The following is a 22648-nucleotide window of genomic DNA, read 5'->3' as shown; positions in this document are numbered from 1 at the left end:
TTATTGCATTGTAATTGGTTTCCTAAAAGATGCATTGAAATAACAAAAAAGTGCTAGGTATATCCACCTCGGCGTCTATAGTAGTGACTAGTGAGCGAATCGATACCGCTTTCTCGACACTTTGGATACGTGACTGGCTCTGAACGAGCATGAGAACGACAATATGATACAGTTCTGAACAGCCTGTATATCACATCACTGATCTTAAGTTCTCATTTTCCTGGTCTTCTGACGTCACCGCACGCACCAGCTGTTCTCAGCGCACAGTAAGGCCAGGGATCACCCGATAGCGACAAAACAGGAAAGTTCGTATCCTACCCATTACCACCCATTACCGGACCGGCCAGTCCAGTTCTTCTCAGACTGAAGCGAGCACAGACTCGAATAATAGATATGCATGCCTGCTAGACGCTGACGGGAAAGTCCGTCTTGGGCCGACCTTGGTGCCACTCGGATACCTCCCGTCACCGGATTGGCCATCCCGGATGAGCGCTGCTATATAGACAAAGCCGACATCAACGAGCCAAAGGCGCTCGCGGCATCCCAGAGAGCTGGTTTCTGGTCTTTCAACTGGTTTCGCAACGATGCAGGCCAAATGTGGGAGTCGGAGCACAATATATTGTTGATATGCAGCGACAGTCAATTTGTGTTGTCCTTGCAGGTTGAAGTTCTGGATAGATTTATCAGAGATTTGCTGACGGACTTGCATTGTAGGTATGCGTTTAATTATCGCTGGGTTCGGTTGGAGATTTGTGCATACCGATGTGAGTAACAATAGCCAATGATATTGCATATGATATAGAGATATTCGTACCGTAAAGCCACATGCATTTAGTGCTACACGCATCAGTATGTATTTCCCACCACACAAAGCTCAGCATCAACTTAGAATCTGCTGTAGACTGGCATTGGCCGCTGTGGAATCTCCTCGACCCAAATTCGACGCTCCTGAGGCCACCATGCACTGAACGTTGACCAACAGCACCTTACCATGTGGCGAAACATCCATTGGTATACAGTTTCAGGTGACTTGTGCGTCACAAAGCCGGTCGCAGTCTGCACCTCTGCCTTGTCTAGGCGCCGCGGCTGGCAGCTGCGCTCGACTTGCGTCACAGAGTACTGGCTGGACGCGGTCAGCTCTTTGAGTCTCGGTCACGGCTCTGCTCTCCCCATGACTGAGGGGAGCAGCGCTGACCGGTCCACTAGCCCCAGGCGGTCCGATGCAGAGCCGACACGGTGTCGACACAGCCGCTGCTCAGTGGTGGTCCCGACACAAGTCTTTGGGTTCGCCTCACAGGGGGTCTGCCTGAACCACGCGACACGTGATGTCAAATCATTGTTTTCTGAGCTCAGCAGGCTTACGATTGCAAAGGCACTTTAACCTTCCAGGCGGTGGGGGGCGCATTTTTTTGCCCCCCCCCCCCCTTTAGTTTTTTCGATATATCTCGAGAACCGCTGCGCCGATCGTCACCAAACTTTCAGTACCCTCCCGGGAGTAGCTAGCGCACATGGTGACCAAAAATTTTCCCAAAGGCTATGATAGGTTGGCCGCTAATGACGTCAGAGTGACGTCATTTCTGCCATTTTCGACCCAAAAAAGGTTTCGCGGGAAGAGCTGTCAGGCCTACAGCTTTAGAGATACAGAAAAATGTTTCAAAATAAAAGATGTGGAACCAAAAGGGCTACAAAACTGCTATTTCGGTTTTTTGAATTTTTTGGATTTTGACCCCCAAGAATTAAAAAATAGATTTTTTGAATATAATAGCCGAAAAATCCAAAAAGTTTTTTGAATTTCGAAAAAAGCGGAATATATGTGATAATCCCTACCGCCTTCTATCTACATAACAAACTTGAGATCGATACCCCTTTTTTGGCCAAGTTATAGCGAAAAAACTGTTCAAAATTGATGACGTCAAATTTTCAAACTCAATTTTTAGCAATTCTAGACCTCGTAGCGCAAAACAAAGACCACCATTAGACTCCCCGTGACGAGCTGCATCGAATCAATACCCATTTAATGCAAAAATATCAACTTTGAAATTTGACCTTTTTTGACCTGACCTTGACCTGACCTCCACCAGAAAGTGACCTAAACCGTACCTGATGGTCTTATAACCAGCACCATTGAGTTGGAAATGAAAAACTGGCCATAAAGCATGCATCGCATAACCTTAATAAAGTTGGGTTCATGTGGTGACCCTTGGTGACCTTTGGTGACCTGACCTCTGACCAGTGACCTCTAATAGCAACATATGTACTAGACAACTGATGCCCTATCGCTGATTTTCGACAAAATGCGTTTTACTCGGTGTTATAGCGCTTTCCCTAGAAGCCCCGTGAACGGTGAAACATTTTATCTTTGACCTGACCTGTGACGTCATCGGTGACCCCGAGGTCAATGAAATTTGGTTTCCTTCGACAAATTTGACAGGGCTATCGAACGCCGTTCGAATTTTCCGGATCCGTCCAGTAGTTTCGGAGATACGGGAGGGGGGCAAAAAATGTCCCCCCCCCCCACCGCGCGGAAGGTGGCCGGGAGGCCCACCGCCTGCCGGGTTAAACACGAGACTTGGCAATGAATCATATGTGCCATGTTCATGCATCTAGGTCATCTTAATTTTGTGTGCATCTAAATTAGTTCATGCACACCCCCTTGTGTATTTTCCCAACGCTTATGCGTCATCTTTTTCGCAGGTTCTGGGCTAATTTCATACTCACAAACCAACAAACATGCCACCCCACCCAGATCACAACTGCCTATGTTCTACAGCCGTTCCTTCCTCTCCGATGCCCCCTCCCCCTCCCCATCACTGACCTCACCCAGCCGGCACGCGTCGCGCGAGACACCCCACCCGGCCCAGAGTCGGTTGCAACACAGCACCGGGCGGCTCATGTCGACCCAGGAGGTTGCGCAACAGCGTCGTCTTTGCTCGTTGGTCCAATCAGAGTTTGTTAATGGCCCACAGAGACTAACTGGGATGTTGGAGAAAAACAACGGCATGACTGTTAGGGTTGATAAATACTGATTTTTTCGCCACTTGCAGTTAAAATAAATGTTTCTAAACAAACTTATCGTTAGCAAAATGGGTGTCGCATTTACCCGCGCTTGGCTCATTCAATGCTTTGTCTCTTAGATTGTTTGGCATACGCTCTTTTATTTCGCTGAACAGTTAAACATTTAATTACGGTAAATGGATGACAGTGAACAAAAAAATATAAGATGCGCTGTTTGCATATGCCCACGACTCAAAAATACACAAAGTTGCCTGCTATATAATGATTTCAATCACCATATTCGAATGAATTTCATAATTACATAAATGGGATTATTCATGTCGACCAGTATCAGGCGTTTTGAAGAAACTGTTTGAGTTGAAGTCATAGGAACGTCAGAATTCAAGACATTTCATTTTCGAAGTACCGAGTGGAAGATTGTGCATCTCAAATTGAAATAAGCGCCTGTCAGTCAAATCATGAGATTGAGGTCGGAGATGTCAAAACCCAACGGGTTTTGAACTCAAGCTATTGTAGGAGCTCTAATGCTGCATGAGCCATGCTTCTGATTATTGGATTTTGAAGAACAAACGTTTGAACAACACAACACAAAGCGTTGTATGTGTTAGAGCGATACCATGAAAGCACTATGCACATTATGTGTAGAATTTGGATATATGAAGGATATCGTTGTCGATTGATATCCTACTGAGCAATCGACACTTTTCCTTGAGTAAGCAGTAAGATTATTGGCCACCTCAGCATAGTCCAAAAACAACTGACTTCGATCGGCCACCACGCATTCCTCACCTGTGCGGCATGGGTGGCCGGTACCCTCCAGGCCGGCGAATTATGAGTAGACACCGGGTCATCGTCCCCGGCCTTGACTCGGGGTCATTGGCCTCTGACCTTGTAAGGACCCGGCGACCCTGAGTAGTTGGATGTGGGTGTGCTGGTGTCAATGGCTGGCCGGTTGGGAGGCTGGGAGGTGTCAGTGACACCTGGACAGAAGTCAGAAACCGGTGCTGTAGGCGGGAGGTAAGGTACAGGGCGGCACCGGTCTGGTTTCAGGCAGTGCCGGCAGTAGGCTGTAGGCATGGAATGTGTAGGAGTCGTTGACAACAACAATCGGCTGTCTCGATAATTACCGAGACAACAGCGATGTTGATTATTTTTCTCATAACTTTTCATATTAGACCAAAGGTTTTTCGACTGAGGGGCTTTGAGCATATAAAGTAAAAAAAGGACGACAGCCAGTATTTGCCGATAGAACTGGAAAGTCTTATATTCGTGACAAGCCGATGCGAATTCATTTCCGATACTGTGACCGTTCCGTTTGACCAGGGTCGCTAAACATAGCCTTCGTCGTCTCCAGCGTCAACTTCCTAACAAGTTCGCAGTACTGGCAGTGGCGATCTAATTCAAGAAGCACTCGGTCACCTCAATTAGACCCGCCCTAGGGGATATCGAGGAAAGCTGCGGGGATTACGGTGACTTGGCCGCGGCCTCCCTGTGCCCAGTCGCAGATCTCGTTAAATTGCGGTGGATCAACCCACTTGATTGATGCTTTTCTGTCCTTTCCGGGGATTGCCACAATCACGCACTGATAAACTTATGTGTATTTCCGAGATTTGAGGATATATTTAGCATGAAGTCCAACAATCTCGGTTAAGTCGTTGTTAATCAACTTTATGACGCAATCGCATTCGAACTTTTCGTGCATCCTGCTATTTTGATGATAGTCGTAAGACCTGTGCGCTTCACCAATGTCTTATACTCGAATGTCATCCAATTTTTCTAACGAGTGTTCTACCAAGTTGAACAAAAGTAATGGAAATCATATCATACAGCGAATTTATCCAAATGGACATTGTTCAACTGCTCACACTATTACTTTTTAACTCGAATAAAAGAAAAAGATATTACCATGTATTTCCATTTTTTTTCCTTTTTTCTTTTCTGCAGCTCTTTTTCGCATTTCAGACCGTCTGCGTTCCGATTCTCCTTTTCCGTTTTCTCTGGGAATTTCTTTGTTGTGCTGCCCTGGCATCCGAAGTCTATTTATCACTGCCCTGACAGGAAATGTCCTGGCTACACTTCCTGTCGAAATTGACGCCGCCCGCCCCACTAGCAGCTCGCTAATAATGTTGCGCAACCATTCCGAGACCATTCCAGGCGAAGACACTGCCATTGCGGGAGTTTTGAAATGTCCTTTGTTGTTGGTATTGGTGGAAGAAGCGACAAAATGGTAGATGCGACGGCAATGGGGTAATCTCTGAAAGCCAAGATCGTCGAGATCTGGCTAAGTTATGATAGCTTCACTTGAGCAGCACTCAGGACCAAAGGCATTATTCTTGTGGTAATCAATCGAGTCGGAATTCTGGCCAGGTGACAGCTTGATAACGTTTTAGCTTTGACTGAAATATTTTACTGACGACTTTTGACAATACACTCGCTTATTTCTTCCCGACAGTCCAGGAAACAAAAATGCGGACATCGCATTGTTTTGATTCCGTGGTTGTGTGGTATGCGGGATACACGAAGCGTGTCGTTCGTTTTCACTGTTCGAGTAATTTGTGGATGGGCTGAACGAAAGTAAAAGGATACCAGATGTCCGGAAATTACCGGTAACCATTCATGTGAGTGGAGCAGCCAAAATAGCATGTTGTGAACAAGCAGTAATGCTGGGGCCGCTATCATGCCGTCGAGCCGCTATCATCACTGTCACATTTTCACGCTTCACTGATCTAGCGAAGAAATGTCTCGCATTGTTTACCGTTTCGTTTAATTTGAAACGCCAGTTGTTCGAGGCTGGCGCAAACTCCGCTTTGATAAGTTAGAAAATACGGAAACGTGGGTATTTTGTCGAAACTGACTTAGAATCTGGCAGGTAACGTCGTTTGGCAGCTCCATATACCCATTATCCAATATCTACCTGCCGCTGAAAAGTCCTGACCACGAATAAATGCCCAGCGTGCCTTCGTGCACTTCACACGGCACGACTCGTTACACCACTGTAACCGCGCGCAGGTGGTTACACTCTTAACCTCGACTCGTGAAACTGGCATGGTGTCACATAATTTGAAGAGCTGCGTTTGACATGAAATAGTAAAGCCTTTGGTGAGTTTACCCTGACTAAAATGACATCCAGGTAAGCCATTAATTTTAACTTTTAACTTATTCTTCGGCATGCGACAGCTCTACATAGAGGCATGTAGCTTCTAAGCACAGCCACAAGTGACCGTTATAGAACCGTGCAGGCATCCCACCACACGGACAGGAAGAGTCTTAGGGCGAGCGGCCACGTTCGTCTGGACGTGATCCGTTATGTGAATCACTGATTCACCGTCTGTGAGAATGTGAATAAATACCAATGTCACGTCTCTGCCCGAAGGTTTTGATCGGAACGGCAAGGCTGAATGATCAGTCCAGTGAGTCACCGCCATCCAGAACTTCATATGCCCTTTCATAGGTAGCATCTAATTGACAAAAATGCGACTTAAGTCCCTGAGCATCTCCCGAAGAGTATCGGACAATGCTTTTCACAACGTTCGTGCCTAACTAGATCCCTAAAGGAAAAACGTGGAAAAGTTGTGTGTAGGTTCATTTGGGTTAGCAGTTTCTACATATTGAGAACAAAGGTAGTGTAGTACATTTGAAAATTGATATGAACGGAATTTCTAAATATAACTTTGAGCCTAGTTCATCCAATAAATGGAAGCGCGCGCTACTCTATGACTTTGTCCATTTTTAGTCGATCTGATCATTGCAATTTCGATTTACGAGCGCAGAATAAATGATACATGTTCAGTGAAGAGTTTGATTTCAGCGAAGCTATAGACATCGCACAACCTTGGTGTATTCCTCCAGCTTCTCTCATGGGACAGAGCGGCCGCGTGGCCCGGTCCGTCCGCCATGGGTCAGACGAGCGCCGAGAAGAGATAGCTGCGGCACTCACCGGTCCACCTTGGCCGAGCTCGTCTCTGCAGAGGCAGACCCGTGCAGGAGCCGGTTCAGGCCGCTGGCATCACGCCAAACCACCTCTGAGGGGAGGAGATGGACACACCGCAGCTGAGAGACGAGTGGGGAATCTGTCATGGCTTGTGGTACCGCTAGGTGTAGAATGTTGACCGAAACCGCTGGATATTTACCGACCAGTGCTTAGCACAGCGGTGGGTGCAGGCCGCAGGGATTGAAGATGACTAGAAGAAAGCTCCGAGGGTTACTGAAACCAGACGGATGATCTGATCACCGGTAATACCTGCTTCTGACGACTGCCAGTTCTCTGTCGAATACTGACCACCGGTCACTGATGATTAGAGACCTGACCGGTCATTGGAAACTGACTACCGAGCACCGCTTACTCTCCATCGACCGCTGATCACCGGCCATACATGACTAACATGCTAACCTCCAGCCACCGACCACAAAGGACCGCCTGGTGGATAATCAGGAGACCGTTCACTATCAAACACTGACCACTGTCCGCTGATCACCATTTGGTTATCAGTGGCCACGCCCAAACAGCCTAGTAGCCTAGGCTCCAGTCTCCACAGCCTAGCTGATTACTGACCTAATGCTCATTGGCCAACAGATGTGGTCACTGGCATTGGTCACTAGCGTGGTTATACTGGCAGGCACTGCCACCACCAGTGGCCATCGTGACACTTTACATTGATACTAATTCTACGACTTACCTCTGAGTCCCACGCTACCGGTGGATGCTGCGAGGTTTTAGCGAACGGCCGATGAAGAAACAATGCGACAATGCGGCAAGCCGGAATTAACCAGAGACAGCCAGATGACATTGTGACATTACTCGCTAATTGGCTTGATCTTCTTCGCATAATCCGATTATAAAAGGGATGGAAATTACAGACTACGGTTACTTCGAAAGCTTCGTCGCCTTATGAGAAACTAATAAACCGTCATTTTGGTAATGTGTGGGGCTCTTCGAAGCTTACATAACAAAGTCGACAGTAATAGAGATGTATCTGAACCATAGAATCTGAAAATGGTGAAGAATTTGCAATAATAAGCAGTTAAGTGCGAGAACTCAACAATACCACAGGCACCGCGATTCGTGATGCTGCATGCATCATCTATATTAGTCTATAACTTTTATGGTGGCGAGGTGAGACAATAGGATGGGCTCCTGTCCAACTCGTGCCATTTCTGAGTCCTCTGGTGAGCTAACAATGGGAGCGGTGTGATTGTGCGCTTGCCTCACTCGTCAAGCAAATGACAGAAGTCATTTATCTCCAGGGAGTGCCAGCACCTAGAAATCAGTGATCAGCAGTCTCAACAGCGCTATCAGCGGTCAATAATGAGAGGTCGCAATATTCACGGACCACAGAAGCGTAAGAATAAACAATAGTTGATTTGGCCGTTCCATGGATGGTCACCTTGCCACACCTTGGTAATTGTCTGGGTATCTGTTGCGAACTCGACATCAAATAGTATTCCTGCAGTGCTTCAGAATAGTTCCGGCAATTAAGGATGTGCCCTTGAATTATAGTGACGGAGAAATTACAAAGCTGTTCAGGAAATTACCTTCAAGATTGTCACAACTGAGTATACCTTACCAGAGCGGAATTATTGTTGTTGTTGGAACACGATCAAAGTTTAGGGAGTAGCATTGACTAACTCGTACGATATCATCCAGCTAGTTTTGGGCTAAATCGTCGACATGCTGTCGTTAGTTCAGACTGAAATGATATATGTACAGGGTCTTTCATAATGAATGTTACTTTTGAACATTATGTTAGGAGCTCTTAATTTATCACTTTCGCGTGAATTTTATATGCGTATTGTTGCAAATTGATTAGGGTTTTGTCCCAAAAAAAAATAAAAAATTCACAATTTTCCTTCACGGAAAAGCAGAGTATGTCGACACCACTAAAACGCATTACGCATTACGGTCGACGGACAAGTCTTCATCCATTGGCTCTCCCCTGGGTCAACACTGAACGGGGTGGCTTATCTCAGGCTGCTCAAGGAATGCTTCTGCCTCAGGTCAGGGACAAGGTTCAAAGAGACGGCCTGTGGTTCCAGCAGGATGGTGCCACAGTGCACACCACGGCAGCTGTTGCGCCAGTGGCTGATCGAGAATTTCGAAGAGCGCGTTATCAGCCGCCTCACCGAGCGGCTATGGCCACCACGGAGCCCTGAACTCTCCCCGCTGTACTACTGGTTTTGGGGAGTCGCATTGGCGGATCTGAGACAAAACCCTCCTGCAGCCATCCACTGCGAACCACATTGAAGAGGTTTGCTGGAAGCCTGGACCCAGACGTTGTGAGGCGCGGGGTGCGACACCTTCGTCAGAGGGCCGAAACCTGTGCCTTAAAAGGGCGATACAGTGGAAAATTCCTGAGGAGCATTAAAATGAAAGCTGTGTGTGCAAAAACGCTAATGTGTTTCTGTTTCATGTGATGGTACATATTACATGAGGAACATATATGTCCTGAGAACTAGCTCTATCAAAAGTAACATTCATTATGAAAGACCCTGTAGTTGCCTCCAGTGCTGGTACTGATCGATTCATTATATGTTCATTGTTCTTCTTCTAATAATGCAAGGACAATACACTTCACCAAATCAATCATCATTTCTTCTAGTTTTCCAGGAAAATTCATCATTACATATGTGTTGATGTTTGTTTGTCAAATGTTTTTGAAAGGACATTCCAAAACAAGTCGACGGGAAATAAATCAGATTGGATGCGAACAGAGTTTGTATGAAATATATGATCATTTCACAGCAATCATTTTGCACTGATAAATTGAATATTCCAGGCTCACGATATGCAACGGTGTCACTGTATCTGATGAAACATCCCGGTGAAATAATCGGCATAAATCAAATGAACTCGACTTTTTCTCACTGGTCCACCCAGACCAGTTGCTCTGCCCATGAGGTCACTGACCTGTCTTAGTATGAAGAACACCATGGGACACTGACCCAAGGCCCTTCTTACATGAGCTCATCAGCGTGGTTTGGGCGTTTTCTCAATAACTCCGCATCGATATGCATCTGTGTACACTGTAGGTACAGTTGTCTATTCTCCGGTCTATAGGCATTGTCAAGGCTGTCTATTCAGCGATAACCGCTCTGAATAGCAAGGCCCACGCCAAACACGTTGGTTTTGGGCTGTTTCCAGTGAACACCGATCTGGACTGTCCGCGGGGGATGGAGGGAATCCACAAACACCTGGGTATACCTACCGGACTTGGAGTTGGCGCAGTGCAACGGAAAGCCTGATCGCGCCGGTCTGTAATTTCCACGGACAATCCCTACTTTGATCCTGGCTTTGATCGTCTTGTAAAATCGGGTAACAATCCAAACTCAGACTTACAAGTAAAATTCACGTGCTATTGAAACCGCAACTGAGCTCTAAAACCCACAACCAGTGCACTTGATAATTACCAACTGGAAACAATGGGCAGCTTACATTTGGCAAACCTGTAAAACTCACAGCTGAATCCCTCTGAAGCTATTAAGAAAAAAAAACACATCGTCACTCACACAGTGAATAGACCGTGAAGTGTGAGAATACCACACCTAACCTAACCTATCACGTCTTCCAGGATCCGTTTGGAAATGTCAGCTCACCAATCTGACTGAGTTCCCCAGATCGTGTCCTTTGCTGAAAGGACGACATTGGTGACTGGTCTGGTGACCTTCAGAGGCCGCTGGTGACGTCAGAGCACAGTCAGGGCTTTAAAGGAACTCCAGAACTGAAAAGGCACAGGAAACGAAAGTCATGATACGGCAGCATTATTCTAATTGTTTGGGGTGAACGACTCATTTTGGACAACATCGATGAATGGAGAGTTCGTGCTTAGCTGTGAAAGAGAGCATATCAGCGTAAAGACTGAACCTTCTCTGATTAGTCGATCCGTGAAATTTATTTTCCATGAGGCGCTTGCATTATTACAATGTAATTCTTGTATGGCTCGAAAACGTCTGTATGCAAAAAGTTTCAAACAAAAACTTGGCCTTTCTTGTTTGTGTCAGCAAAATGAAAATTTGGATTTTTCCTTTACATTTGATTGCCAAGTTATTTCCAAGTAAAATGTAATCATGTGCTGCATACTTTGTCCATGGCCGATAAATGATAGTTGAGTGTTTTATTTTGCCCACCGTTATTTGCTCTCTATAGATTTGAGAGAGCCCCAATAAGCGAGACTCATGAAATGACGAAATGTGTCTGTGACAGAACGTCTGTCAGGTTTACCGTCTCCCGTCAACCGTTAAGGTCGACCACCGACCATCAGTATCTGACGTCATCAATATCATTACAGACATGTGACATCGCCCGCCGCGCCACCGAAAAGACGTCCTTGTGCTACAACAATACCTGCTGATAAAAGTAATTCTTATGTATATCCTGTTTTAGGGACGAGTGCAGTTTCAATACGAGTACGTCTTTTTCAACAACAACGACGACGACGACGACGACGAAGAAACATCCTAAAAAATGCGTGGGGAAAAAAATATTTTTCCAAGTTGTTCTGGGTATTCTAACACCTCTGGCCACGACCATGAACCCATACGTCTCGCTACGCTTATTCAGAAGACCCGTATCACCATGGCGACGAACCGCACCTAAGCCAGTGGACGCCCTTGACTCTCCCAAACTGAGGGCGCAGTCGCCGGTGCCGAGACGTCCTTGAATACCCACCGATCACCGTCCGTCGCGCGTCATTCGCGACCCGAGCCGCACGCCGAATCAAACAACGACCAGAAAAAGACGTCGCAAAAAGACGCCTCTAAAGACGGCAGGCGCGTGAGAGGCGCGCACGAGCCACTCTGGCCTTGAAGGCCGACCCGGCGCCATGGGCAGCGCGCTGCGACAAAGGTATCGGGGAGATCTGCAGTCCCTCCCCCTGCAGAGGGTGTGGTGCAATTCGAGACGCTGAGGTCAGCTGCGCTGCTGCGTGGGGTCTAAGAGACGTCCCTGCCCGCCCGCTGGCCGGCCCCGTGCGATGCTCTGAAGGGAGACAGACAGGGATGTTTGGTGGGCGTATTGTTCAAGCCGTCAGCTGTGAGTGGCGATTGTGTCGAGCTCCAGGATGTGCAGCAATGCTGATGCAGACATTGTTTGTGGAAAGCTCGTGCGCGATAGCGGGCTGTTCATATTTAGTCGCAGAGGAATGCTGGTTTTGCCAGCGTGGTCATGGCAAGCATCGCGAGCAAGAAACGTCCGGGAGAAGGAGCCATACAAAACATTTGTACACGTGGACGCAGCATGATCGGAGCATTAGAATAGCTCGAGGCAGGTATTTAGATGCCAATTTGGCATTAACCACTTGCATTGTAGGGACATCTCTGCATGCCAGTTGGCCAGTTGACAAGGTTTTATGACCAAGGTGCAGCCCTGAGTCGATTCGATGCCCGACCGAAACCAAACAGAAACCATTGTCGTTTATCTTTCACCGGTCGGCATAGGAAAGTGCGCATTACCTTTTTTCTAATGTGGTTGGTTTTCACTTATTCCAGCAGGGAGCGGATGCACTGCAAGGAATATTTCAAAGTTGTAAGCCTAAGGCGTCATTGGGTCTAAGGGGTTAGCAATTTAATGATAAGATTTAGAGCTAAAAGCAAATCGACACTCTGCGATGGACAGCTCGTGATAGAGCCTGTTCATTTGTCTGCCATGTGGCTGGTGCTCATCATTTGATTGAAGCTGCACGTACCAAGCCCTGTCAGCTACCACTGAGCCATCTGATTACTGACAGGAGCAACAGACAATCAGTTTCCACAGGCCGGCGCCACCAATCACTTTATCAATCTGACCGGGGTCAGCGCTATATTCGGCGAAATCTATACTTGTCGGACAGCAGTTCGCTGAACCTGAGCACTTGGCAGCTACAGCGCGACGGTATCTTGAACAAAGATCAATCAGCAAACGTTGCATATGGTGTACCATTTCACAACACATTTAGATAATGACCTCCCTAACGGTGCCACATGGCTGGCTGAAATTAGATGTGCGCACGCCGCCGGTTTGCAATTTACACACACGACGGTGCCCCATGGCCAGCTGCGAAGGGCTTCGAGACTGTACTGTGAACCAAGGAAGCTCTATTTTTGCTGCGGTAGTTGACAGGAGGCTCCATTATTGGAAAGAGCTGAAGAATTGTTGGTGGAACATGTTGAAATATCTAGGATTGATGGGAGCTGTAGTGGTCCCTAAATGTGGTAACGTATGTTAGTGTCCAGGATTGATAAGTTGTAGGGGCAGAGGATCTCGTTCTTTTTGGTGAATTTGCACACCTTCTTACCTACTGATGATTGTAAGAGCTTATCGATATGGATATGTGATTTGTAAGCGTGTATTGGCGTGTGGGCAACGTAATAGAGTTATATAAGCCTTCCAGACAACGCTGGCCTGCTATGAGTTGCTGGTGATCTGACCAGTCTGCTGGCCGCTGCTGCTCTCTCACTGTTGCAATGTGTGGGTGAGGCCATCAGCACTACATAGACAGTAAAAGTCCGCTGCACGCCAGATGGTGGCGACTTGTGGGTGTCGGCGGTGACAACTAAAACCACCGAACAGTTCAGTCTGATGACATATCTGATCGGCACAAAAGCACCTGTGGAGTGTGATTGTTCTCACAGCAAACAAAGAGTGATAATATCTTTATTTTGTGGTCATATTCGCTACCGAACTTGCAAATTTATTTCTGTCAATTTGTTCAGGACTTACGACCGTTGTATTTTGAAACAGATTATCGGAAACGAAACGAGGCTTGTCTGTAAAGTAACTCAAAATGAATTTGTTACGTCACACCGTATTTGTAAACAAAGAGACTCAATTATTACATTTCCTCAGATCCCGCTGCAAGTAAACCTATCTGCCTATATCAATGCCTGTGCAATGTGCATTTAGGCATCGACTCACCAGCATTGATAAATTTTTATGCCACCCTTATGCAATCTCCTTACCTGCAAGTTTAATCGCAAGGTGAAGCTTCGGCAGTATTGATATTCGTGCACTGATTTACATTATCTCAATTTGGGAATAGCGTGAGACCGTGTATGGAAAAAATCCATTGAAAGCATAAGCATTACAAAAACGCGTCAATATTCAAATCCTGATTTCACGAACACATAAAACGAGCCTGCGATAAATCTCGCGAAGGTAAAGAAGTGAAATTCTCGAGACATGTTCCGGCGACAGGTCATAAAACACACGGTTGCGAAAAAAGCTGCTTATCGTCTCTTGGCCTCACGATGCTGTCTCTCGTATAGAGACGTGTGCATTTTCTGACCTGGGTTTGCACACGTGCGAACGCGTAGCTATTGGGTTTGAGTGTAGCTTGATTTCAACAACCAAAGAATTTTATTTACAAACCACTGCACTGACTGATGCATGAATAATGAATATCCTAGTAGATATGTGGGCTTGTTCACCCCTTTTACACATACTAGCGAATCAATTACCTCCTCCAGTTGTTGCCTTTTGTGACCCTCTGTTCTGTTGTCTCACCTAGCTGCGACTTATTCGATACACTGTTCTCTGACACAATGTCCGTCTTTTTTCGCAGGCCACCGTTGCTGCCACTCCTGATTGTTATCTCAGTGCTCGCCGCCACAGTTTCGTCTGAGAAACTCGGCGGCCCCGAATCAACAGAGGACAATGACCTCTGCGACTGTATGGAGTACTGGCAGTGCATACTCAAGTAAGTCATCCCTGTGCTTACGGAGAAGCAAGCAATCTTGGTGTTGTTAATCGTTGATGCATATATTTTCTTCGTTTTGATTTGTGGTAAGTCATACAAATCTAATTTGTTATTCGGTGATGGATACACTTAGAGTATCTCCTAGAATTAGGTACATTTTGACGCGCAGCAAATGCAAGTCACTTTCTTTGTCCTGATCTATAAACCGCTCATCCGTGGCAGCTATTGCGCTTATTGCTCGTCTGTTACATTAATTGTGACTGATTCCCATGGTCTCGTTTAATTGCGTCAAAAAGTCTGACTTTTGTTGGCTTCAGGAGCAGTAGAAACCTTATTACAAGGCATATCGTTATATTCTTCATGTAAAATCCTTGTATATCGTTATATTCTTCATGATATGCCTTGTAATAATTGTGACTGATCACGCGAATCAGCGATGATCATTAGTCGGCGGATATTTCTCCATCCATCTCTAGTCTCCATTTGAGGCGTTCTTTATTCAACGCCCACAACTACACGTGCTGGCATTATCTTGATCAATGGGGATGTAGGCCGTACTATATGAGCTGCGTGAGTGTCTTTTCTGCAATGAACAGAGCTACATACGCATCATGTGAAACGTGTTAGCAGTAAATGCTCAGTATCTTGAAGTTTCCGCTAGTGTGGGATCGTTCATTTCTGTTCAATTGAAAATGAAAAGATTATTCATATGATCGCGACATCCTCCGATGTTTGTAAAACACGTTTCTGGCACGACCCTAAATGAAAATATAGGTACATATTTCAATTTATTTCAAAATTATTGGGCCTTTGGGTTTAAATTTAAAACCTTTGAAATTCCAGTTCATCCCAACAAAAATTTGGAATAAGCGACAAAAATAAACGTAACTGTAGGTATGTACATACGTGTATACACGGAATATATAGTCTACGACACTATATACACTATACACTATATAACTACACTATATACGACACAATAGTGTGGTAAACTATATATTCCGTGGTGTATAGTTAAAACTAAGGAAACCCACCGAGCCGATGCAACCGCTTACGTTGTCGTAGGCCTACACCGGGCATTCTACTCCACTTGTGGGGCTGTTTGCTTTCTTGTCGGCTATTCGTTCCCGTCCAGCCAAAACAGAGAAAGTAAAATGATCAAAGACTGAGTGGGTAGTCGTGGGGATGAAACAAACGGGCATCTTATTTTCTGCTGAGACGTCGGCTGTCCTCTGTTTTCAGCAAGGGCTCGCCGCGGGGCATGTGCCCCATGTCCAACAAGTTCTGCTGCTTCATGCCACGGACGTCGCGGCACCACATCAAGCCGCTGAGCCTGCTGACGATCCTACCACCGGCGCGACGGAGGAAGACATGCGGCACCAAGGGCCACGACAACAACAAAGAGGGCGTCGCTGAGATGTCCGAGTGGCCCTGGCATGTAAGTGCTGCCACCTTGCGGCTGTGAACAGTTCGCAAACTTGACACTAGATGGCAGGCGTAGACTGCCTGCACTGGTAGACTGTGCCTGTATGCATCGGATACCATTGGAGACTGCGCTAGTGAACATAAACATAACCTACAAATTTGCATGGCCACCGGATAGGCTTTGGGCATTGGACAATATAATTTCAATTAATAATAAAAAGCGATTTGGCGAGTGACACCCCTGTGACTGATGTGCGCGCGGACCCGTCTGTGTTTCAGTCTGCCATTCTGGAGAAGGAGGAGGACCTGTACGTGTGCGGTGCGTCACTGCTGGACGAACGCTGGCTCGTCACCGCCGCGCACTGCGTCGACGACTAGTGAGTACCCACGCTTAGCGGAGTCGGCTTCGGGGAAGGGAGCGGTATAAAGATGCCTTTTGTCTGTTGTAAGGACCAGTCAGGGCAGAGCAGTAGCTGGAAATGCTTGGCTCTAGTTCTACAGGCTACACGCTGTCTTTTTTAAACTCAATTCTTTCAATAATAATAATAATAATAATACATGTTTATTTCATACCATAAGTGGTACATATAGGCGAACACTAAAACAAACACACACAGACACACCACCAAACAACCAATAAACAATATCAATGCTTGATTGCTTGTGTGATTTTGCCTTCAGCGTCAGCCTGGGGGACCGCCTGCACACGGTGCTGAAGGTGCGTCTCGGCGAGTACGACGTCAGCTCGACGTCTGAGCCGGTCGGACACGAGGAGATAGACGTCGATGACGTCATCATCCACCCGCAGTTCGACAACGCCACTCTGGTGAGCATAGTGTTTCCCACAGAAATGAAATGCCACTCACTTTAGCACATATTCCCTATTGAACAATAAAGACAGCTTGTTGAGAACAATATAGGGGAGAGTGGGGTAAGATGCCCAGGGTGGGAAAGACGCCCCACCCCCTCTAGCGGCGAAACAAAGAATCGAACCTGGAATTTATTGTTCTTAGCGTAAAGTGGGAGCCTGCCTTGTTAACTGCACAAAAATTTGCGAAGCTCAGTTGGGCAACGGCTGGCTGGTTATTGCATGTTTTTTATTTGCTGCTTTCAAAAGATATTTTGGTGTCAAAACATTGTAGATATCAAAGAAGGTAGATAATTTTTACGTCCCTTGCTATAGTTGTGATACATTAACATGCGTGTACTGTGTCCCAAACAGTTTGTTTCAGGGTGTAGTTTTATGGCTAACAAATTGTACTGATTTAATGTTACTTCGGTACCTTGGGGTAAGATGCCCCCTCTCCTGATGGGGAAAGACGCCCCCCTAAATCCGTAGGCTGTCCTTCAAGCAGCCCGTCAAATCATTTATTACATACTTGTGATGAGAGACAAAAGCCGATCTGGGACTATTGAGAGTCAAGTACGGTCGGGTGCTTCCCATGCCGGTCTCTCGGCCCACACAGCGACTTTTTGGGCGGTATCTGACTCTGAGAACCCTCACGACGGCCTCTGTGGGCCCCATTATTGGCTCCAGGGCCCCTCACGACATCCTTTGAGGGCTCCCACGTTGGCTCCACGGGCCGCGCTGGCATCTGAGGTCCCCATGATGGGCTCGAGGGCCCTCAAGCATCATGAAGACCTATAAGGGCCCCACAGTGGTCTCTGAACGCCACCACGGAGGCTTGTTTGGCCGCGTTGGACTATGATGGCCCTAACGATGACCTCTGAAGCCCCTTACGACTACTTTTGAGGGCCCTTACGATGACGTTTGGTGTCTACTGCAGGCTCGAAGGGACTACTGATTCGTTCAGGCGATTCACGTGCCCATTTATGTCACTTATAGTGCAGGGGGGCATCTTACCCAACGCCAGGGGGCGTCTTTCCCACCCTGTGGGGTAAGATGCCCCCTTTCACTTCTTCGGCAAAATTCTTAATAGCAAAAAAAGTTATCATATTTCAGGCACGAAAGTGTGATATTTTTGGAGAAAAATGATGTCGGCTTCCGTTGAAACTCCAAGTTTTTGCTTTCCGATCGTCATTTTCGAATAATATATGACATAGCAAAACCCTGGGCATCTTTCCCCACTCTCCCCTACACTCACAGTTCAATAACGCCACTTTGATAAGCACAGTGTTCCTTGAAGTTATATAACGCCAATCTGGTTAGCATAGTGCTTCCTACAGTTATGCAAGAAAATTGTATGTCCATAAGCAATATCGTATCAACTGAAGATCGAAGAGAAAAAGAAATCACAATGCATGGTTTCTCTCATAACCACGCACAAATTACTATGCCTTGTTGTTTCTCTTTTACAGGTCAGTGACATTGCGTTGCTGCGACTTCGGACACCAGCGAAAAAGCAGGTCAACATCAATGCAGTCTGCATGCCCAAACACGACCACGATGACGCCTTCATGGGCAAGCGCTGCTACGTCACAGGCTGGGGGCGGATGAACGAAAGTAAGTTTTACCGTACCACTTTTATTGGAGACGAACGGGACGGACAAAAAAATCGCCGTTCCAATTGCTCATGAGTGCACGATACAGAATGTTTGAAAAGGGTGGACGAAAACGACAATGAAAAAAATGTCGACTTGTTTTGCATTTTTTGCATTTGTCCCCTTCTAATGAGTGTGTAATTAATTACCCCTTTTCAAAGATATTAGTGACAGACAATGCACAATAACCTATCCTTCATATGCTCCAAAGTTCAAGGATCATCCAACCTATTCCTGATAATCCAGCTTTAGAGGCGGTTTATCGACACTTATCGCCTGGACTAAATGTGATGATTTACAAGGTTCTCAAGTAGCATCTCAAGTGCTCTACAGCGCATATTGTCGCGGAAATCGAATCTGTTCTCAGCAATCTCTGAGAGCAGGGTTGTGGATCCATTAGACTTGAGGGCCCGATGGATCACGAACGGAGTGATGGTTTGGTCCAAGGGGACAACACTTCAACACGTTGGTCTAGGAACTTGGTAATAGATCTCGATCTCCTCGTAATCGTATGTACACTATCTAGCTGGGCAGAAGGAATAATGGATCCCCAGAAGAACAATGAATTCCCGTCCCAACTAAACTCAACGTGTCCCAGCTGCACCCATGTTACCCCCACTGCAATCTCACGATTCAAACACCCAGGCTACCACGTTCCAAACGCACAAAACAAATCACATGCCTCGCGCTATGTCCTCACCAAATGGCGCCGCAGTGGCCGAGTTCCCCAATCTTCCCATCTCCCTCCCTGGCCAGAGGGAGAGGTGACGGTGGGGGGGGGGGGGGACGGTGGCTGCAATCAGTACCTGATTGTCGCCAGACATCGTCCATCCCCAACCCCTCCGCACACCCCGCCCACCCCCCACCCCGTCCACACAGCTGCTCGATCCCCCGACTGTTAATTTAATGGTGGCGATCTAGCGGTATCGACGCCCTGTCCGGTCGACACAAACAAGGATCTATATCGGCCGCAGCGAAGCCCCAGTGCAGAAACGTGCGCCATTTGGTGCCCCAGAATAGCCTCAGACTCGATATGAGCAAGATGTTAATTTCCGCCCGTTCGTAAGGTTTTTGATGCATGAGACGATGAAATGAATATATTTAGCAAGGCTCTATAACATAAATCACGCCCAAAGCTCCTTGCTCTTTGCAAGTGCTAGGTTTCCAGAGAGAGTTAATTAGGATTTTAATTTGAATGAGGTTTTGAGGTCACCTGTGTAACAGCCAATAACGCTCTTTTAATGAAGTACCAAAATAGCTTGGATAGATTGATCTAATTTATCACCTTTGCAGGACTTCGTCCGGTGTTATAGATCCAAGATGTAATATTCATCAGTGGGAACAGTAATTGGTTTCCTTATTAATTGACATATTACAAATGAAATTGCCAGTACTTACATATTTCCGGTACAATAGCAGTAGCATTTTCTCTCAGTTTTGAGCTGTTATATGTATCTGTCCAAACTGGAACACACTATAACTCTGTGACTGTAAGCGCATCTTGCCGGAGGATTGTCCACATCCAAGATGATGGACAGTGGAGTATGACAGCGGCTCTTCCGAACAGTGGCGAAATGTGCCTTGCAGTGTCCAATCCGACTAGCTCCCAATGTCCATTTTGACTTGAATGACCCATCTGACCCACCCGGCAGACCTGAGCCTCTCGACCCGAGCTGTGATCAGTAGTGTCCCAGACCCTCTGGCCTGCCCTGTTGACAGTGGCGTCTTCTTGACCCATCCGACACATGCCCCGTAACGTCCTGTCTGACTCAGTCTTAGACTTTTTGACCGATCTAACCTACCTGACTTTTCTCTTGCAGCTTCTGAGCACTCTGTGGTTCTGAAGGAGATCCCGGTGCCTCTCTGGGAGCGGGAGTCCTGTGACGCCGCGCTGAGGACCCAGTTTGGACCCAACTACCGAATTCCCGACACAGCCCTGTGCGCGGGAGCCGAGGGCAGGGACGCCTGTGATGTGAGTATGAGAAGGGCGCGACTTGTAGTTGCTCTCAAACTTGGATTATAAGAGAATGCTTCCCTAAATACTTGCATTAAACTGCAGCGTTGAAAAAAGTGAGGCGTTTGAGTAATTAAAGGCAAGTGTGATGCTATTCTGTTTTACTTTTGACAAAGTGGGCCAGGAAGTTAGATGAGGAACCTAACAAAGCCGGGTCCAATGGCATAACTGACCTGACCCCATGCCCTCAGGGTGACGGAGGCGGGCCTCTAGTCTGCGAAAAGGGCGGCTTCTGGTACCAGGTCGGTATCGTCTCGTTCGGCATCGGCTGTGGCAGGAAGAACATCCCCGGAGTCTACACCAGGGTCAGCGCCTTCGAGACCTGGATCATCCAAAGCATCAGCCGCTTCGAGAGGAGATGAATCCTAGCGCTGTGCGCACTGCCATCTCTTGAGAGGTTAAACAAATAGGCCTAGCGCCACCCATCGGTGACTTGTGGAAGTTGAGACTGTGCGTGTAGCCGCTAGAGGCCGACTGGGACATAACGGAACGGCCAATAGCGGCAGAGGACCAATGGGCATGTGATAACTCGGCCAATCAACGCGCGCCGTCTGTGCAGTGACGTCAGTGAGTGCCCGAGTGACGTCAGAGAGTGTTCGTGCGACGTCAGTGAGTGATCTTGTGAAGCTTGTGCAGATGAAGATCCCTGTTTGCCTAGTGTGTTCTTGTGTATGAAATCGTGTGCAAGTGTGCGCTTCGACGCAACATTCTGAGTGCTGTCGGTAAGGATATGTCAGAATGTTTAACAAAGCAATGAATGGAGCCTCGAGAGTCGAGATCTTCCCTGTAAACTTGTCACGATTTTTCATTTTACAAGGATGATGACAAACTTGAACGATTGCGCTTACATGTGTTTATTTAAAGTCAACATCGATTACATCAAAATAGTTTCCACAACTCATCAGTACGACGAAACATGAATTGGGATGTTTCATGCCAATTCAGATGCAAATTACTTGCACAGACACTATTCAAATCAATTTATTGTAAATCCATCCAAACAATCAAAGTGTTAAGTGGCGGTATTTGAATATCATATGACATTCGAACTTGTTGCCCTAAAAAAGACCCTATTGATATGTTCCGTAAGCTTTTTATTTTGAACCTTTGTGTCGTCATGCATCATGATGCTTCATGTATTTCATGTATAAGGCGACTGAAGGATCTTCACGGTTCTGGAATATATAGTAGATAAAACTTTCTGTCGTGAATTTATCTTCTTTTTCGCCATCACTTTACGCACTTGAGGGCCGAGGCGTGGGGAAGTGTGCTGATGTCGATCAGCCAAGAGCCACCCATTTTTGACACCCAGACTGAGTTGCCTAGCAGTGCATGCACAGTGCAAGATGAATTCATTCAGAAACAATGCAAGATTCGGGTAACATATCGCCAATCATATTTATGATAACACCGTTCTCAAGTTTTTACCTAAGCGCTGTATCGTTCTTTGGTTAGGTGAATCGATGGCATTTCATGATAGGCACTCTTTTCATGTATTTCTGAGAAAATACACGAAATATGTTACCGTGGCATAACGTTATTTGTCCTAAGGTTTTACTAAATTGGTTCATCAACAAAATGTCAACATTTCCAATAGCGACACTTCTGTAAAACATCCGTTCTCTGAAATATTTGTGAAAATATTGCTTCTTCTTTATAACGAGCCACTCTATTTTTGGGCAAATCAAAGGGCCTCATACAAAGCTAATGCAGTGAGCTGTTTTTACGACTGGGCGGATGGTAGTTCGGAAATCCTCACCCACTCAATGGGACTGGTCGACATTTACCGCCTATATTCCATTGATCGACGCACAGTGGCAGAGGCGGATTCCTACGGACCAAACCAAGACTGGATCACATAGTGCTAAGCTAAGCATCTCGAAATATTAGTAGGCCGAACGATATATGTTGGCAAACAATAACCCGCGAGTTGCTGGGGGGGCGTTAAACGCCCCCACTTTTTTCGCCGGGCCATAGCATAAAAACGGCGCGCCGCAGGCGCGCCAAAATTTGGGTACCTGTAGGG

General features: G+C 46.6%; 1 protein-coding gene across 2 annotated transcripts in view; it reads left to right on the top strand.

Annotated features, from left to right (window-relative positions):
* Positions 1–21824, top strand: part of LOC122380054 (tryptase-like) — a 74638-nt gene extending 52814 nt beyond the window's left edge. For both annotated transcript variants that reach the window (XM_043362832.1, XM_043362831.1), the window contains exons 3-9: positions 14547–14681; positions 15924–16119; positions 16386–16483; positions 16788–16932; positions 18426–18570; positions 20429–20580; positions 20814–21824. In XM_043362832.1, the coding sequence (XP_043218767.1) occupies positions 14547–14681; positions 15924–16119; positions 16386–16483; positions 16788–16932; positions 18426–18570; positions 20429–20580; positions 20814–20984 (1042 nt within the window). In that variant the 3' untranslated portion in view covers positions 20985–21824. The remainder of the gene's footprint in view (positions 1–14546; positions 14682–15923; positions 16120–16385; positions 16484–16787; positions 16933–18425; positions 18571–20428; positions 20581–20813) is intronic.
* The last annotated feature ends 824 nt before the right edge of the window (positions 21825–22648 follow it).

The sequence above is a fragment of the Amphibalanus amphitrite genome, unplaced genomic scaffold (assembly GCF_019059575.1).
Source record: "Amphibalanus amphitrite isolate SeventyFive unplaced genomic scaffold, NRLGWU_Aamphi_draft 000090F_arrow, whole genome shotgun sequence".
In the NCBI taxonomy this organism is placed as follows: domain Eukaryota; kingdom Metazoa; phylum Arthropoda; class Thecostraca; order Balanomorpha; family Balanidae; genus Amphibalanus; species Amphibalanus amphitrite.
The sequence above is the reverse complement of the archived record's forward strand: the minus strand, read 5'-3'. Positions and strand labels throughout refer to the sequence as shown.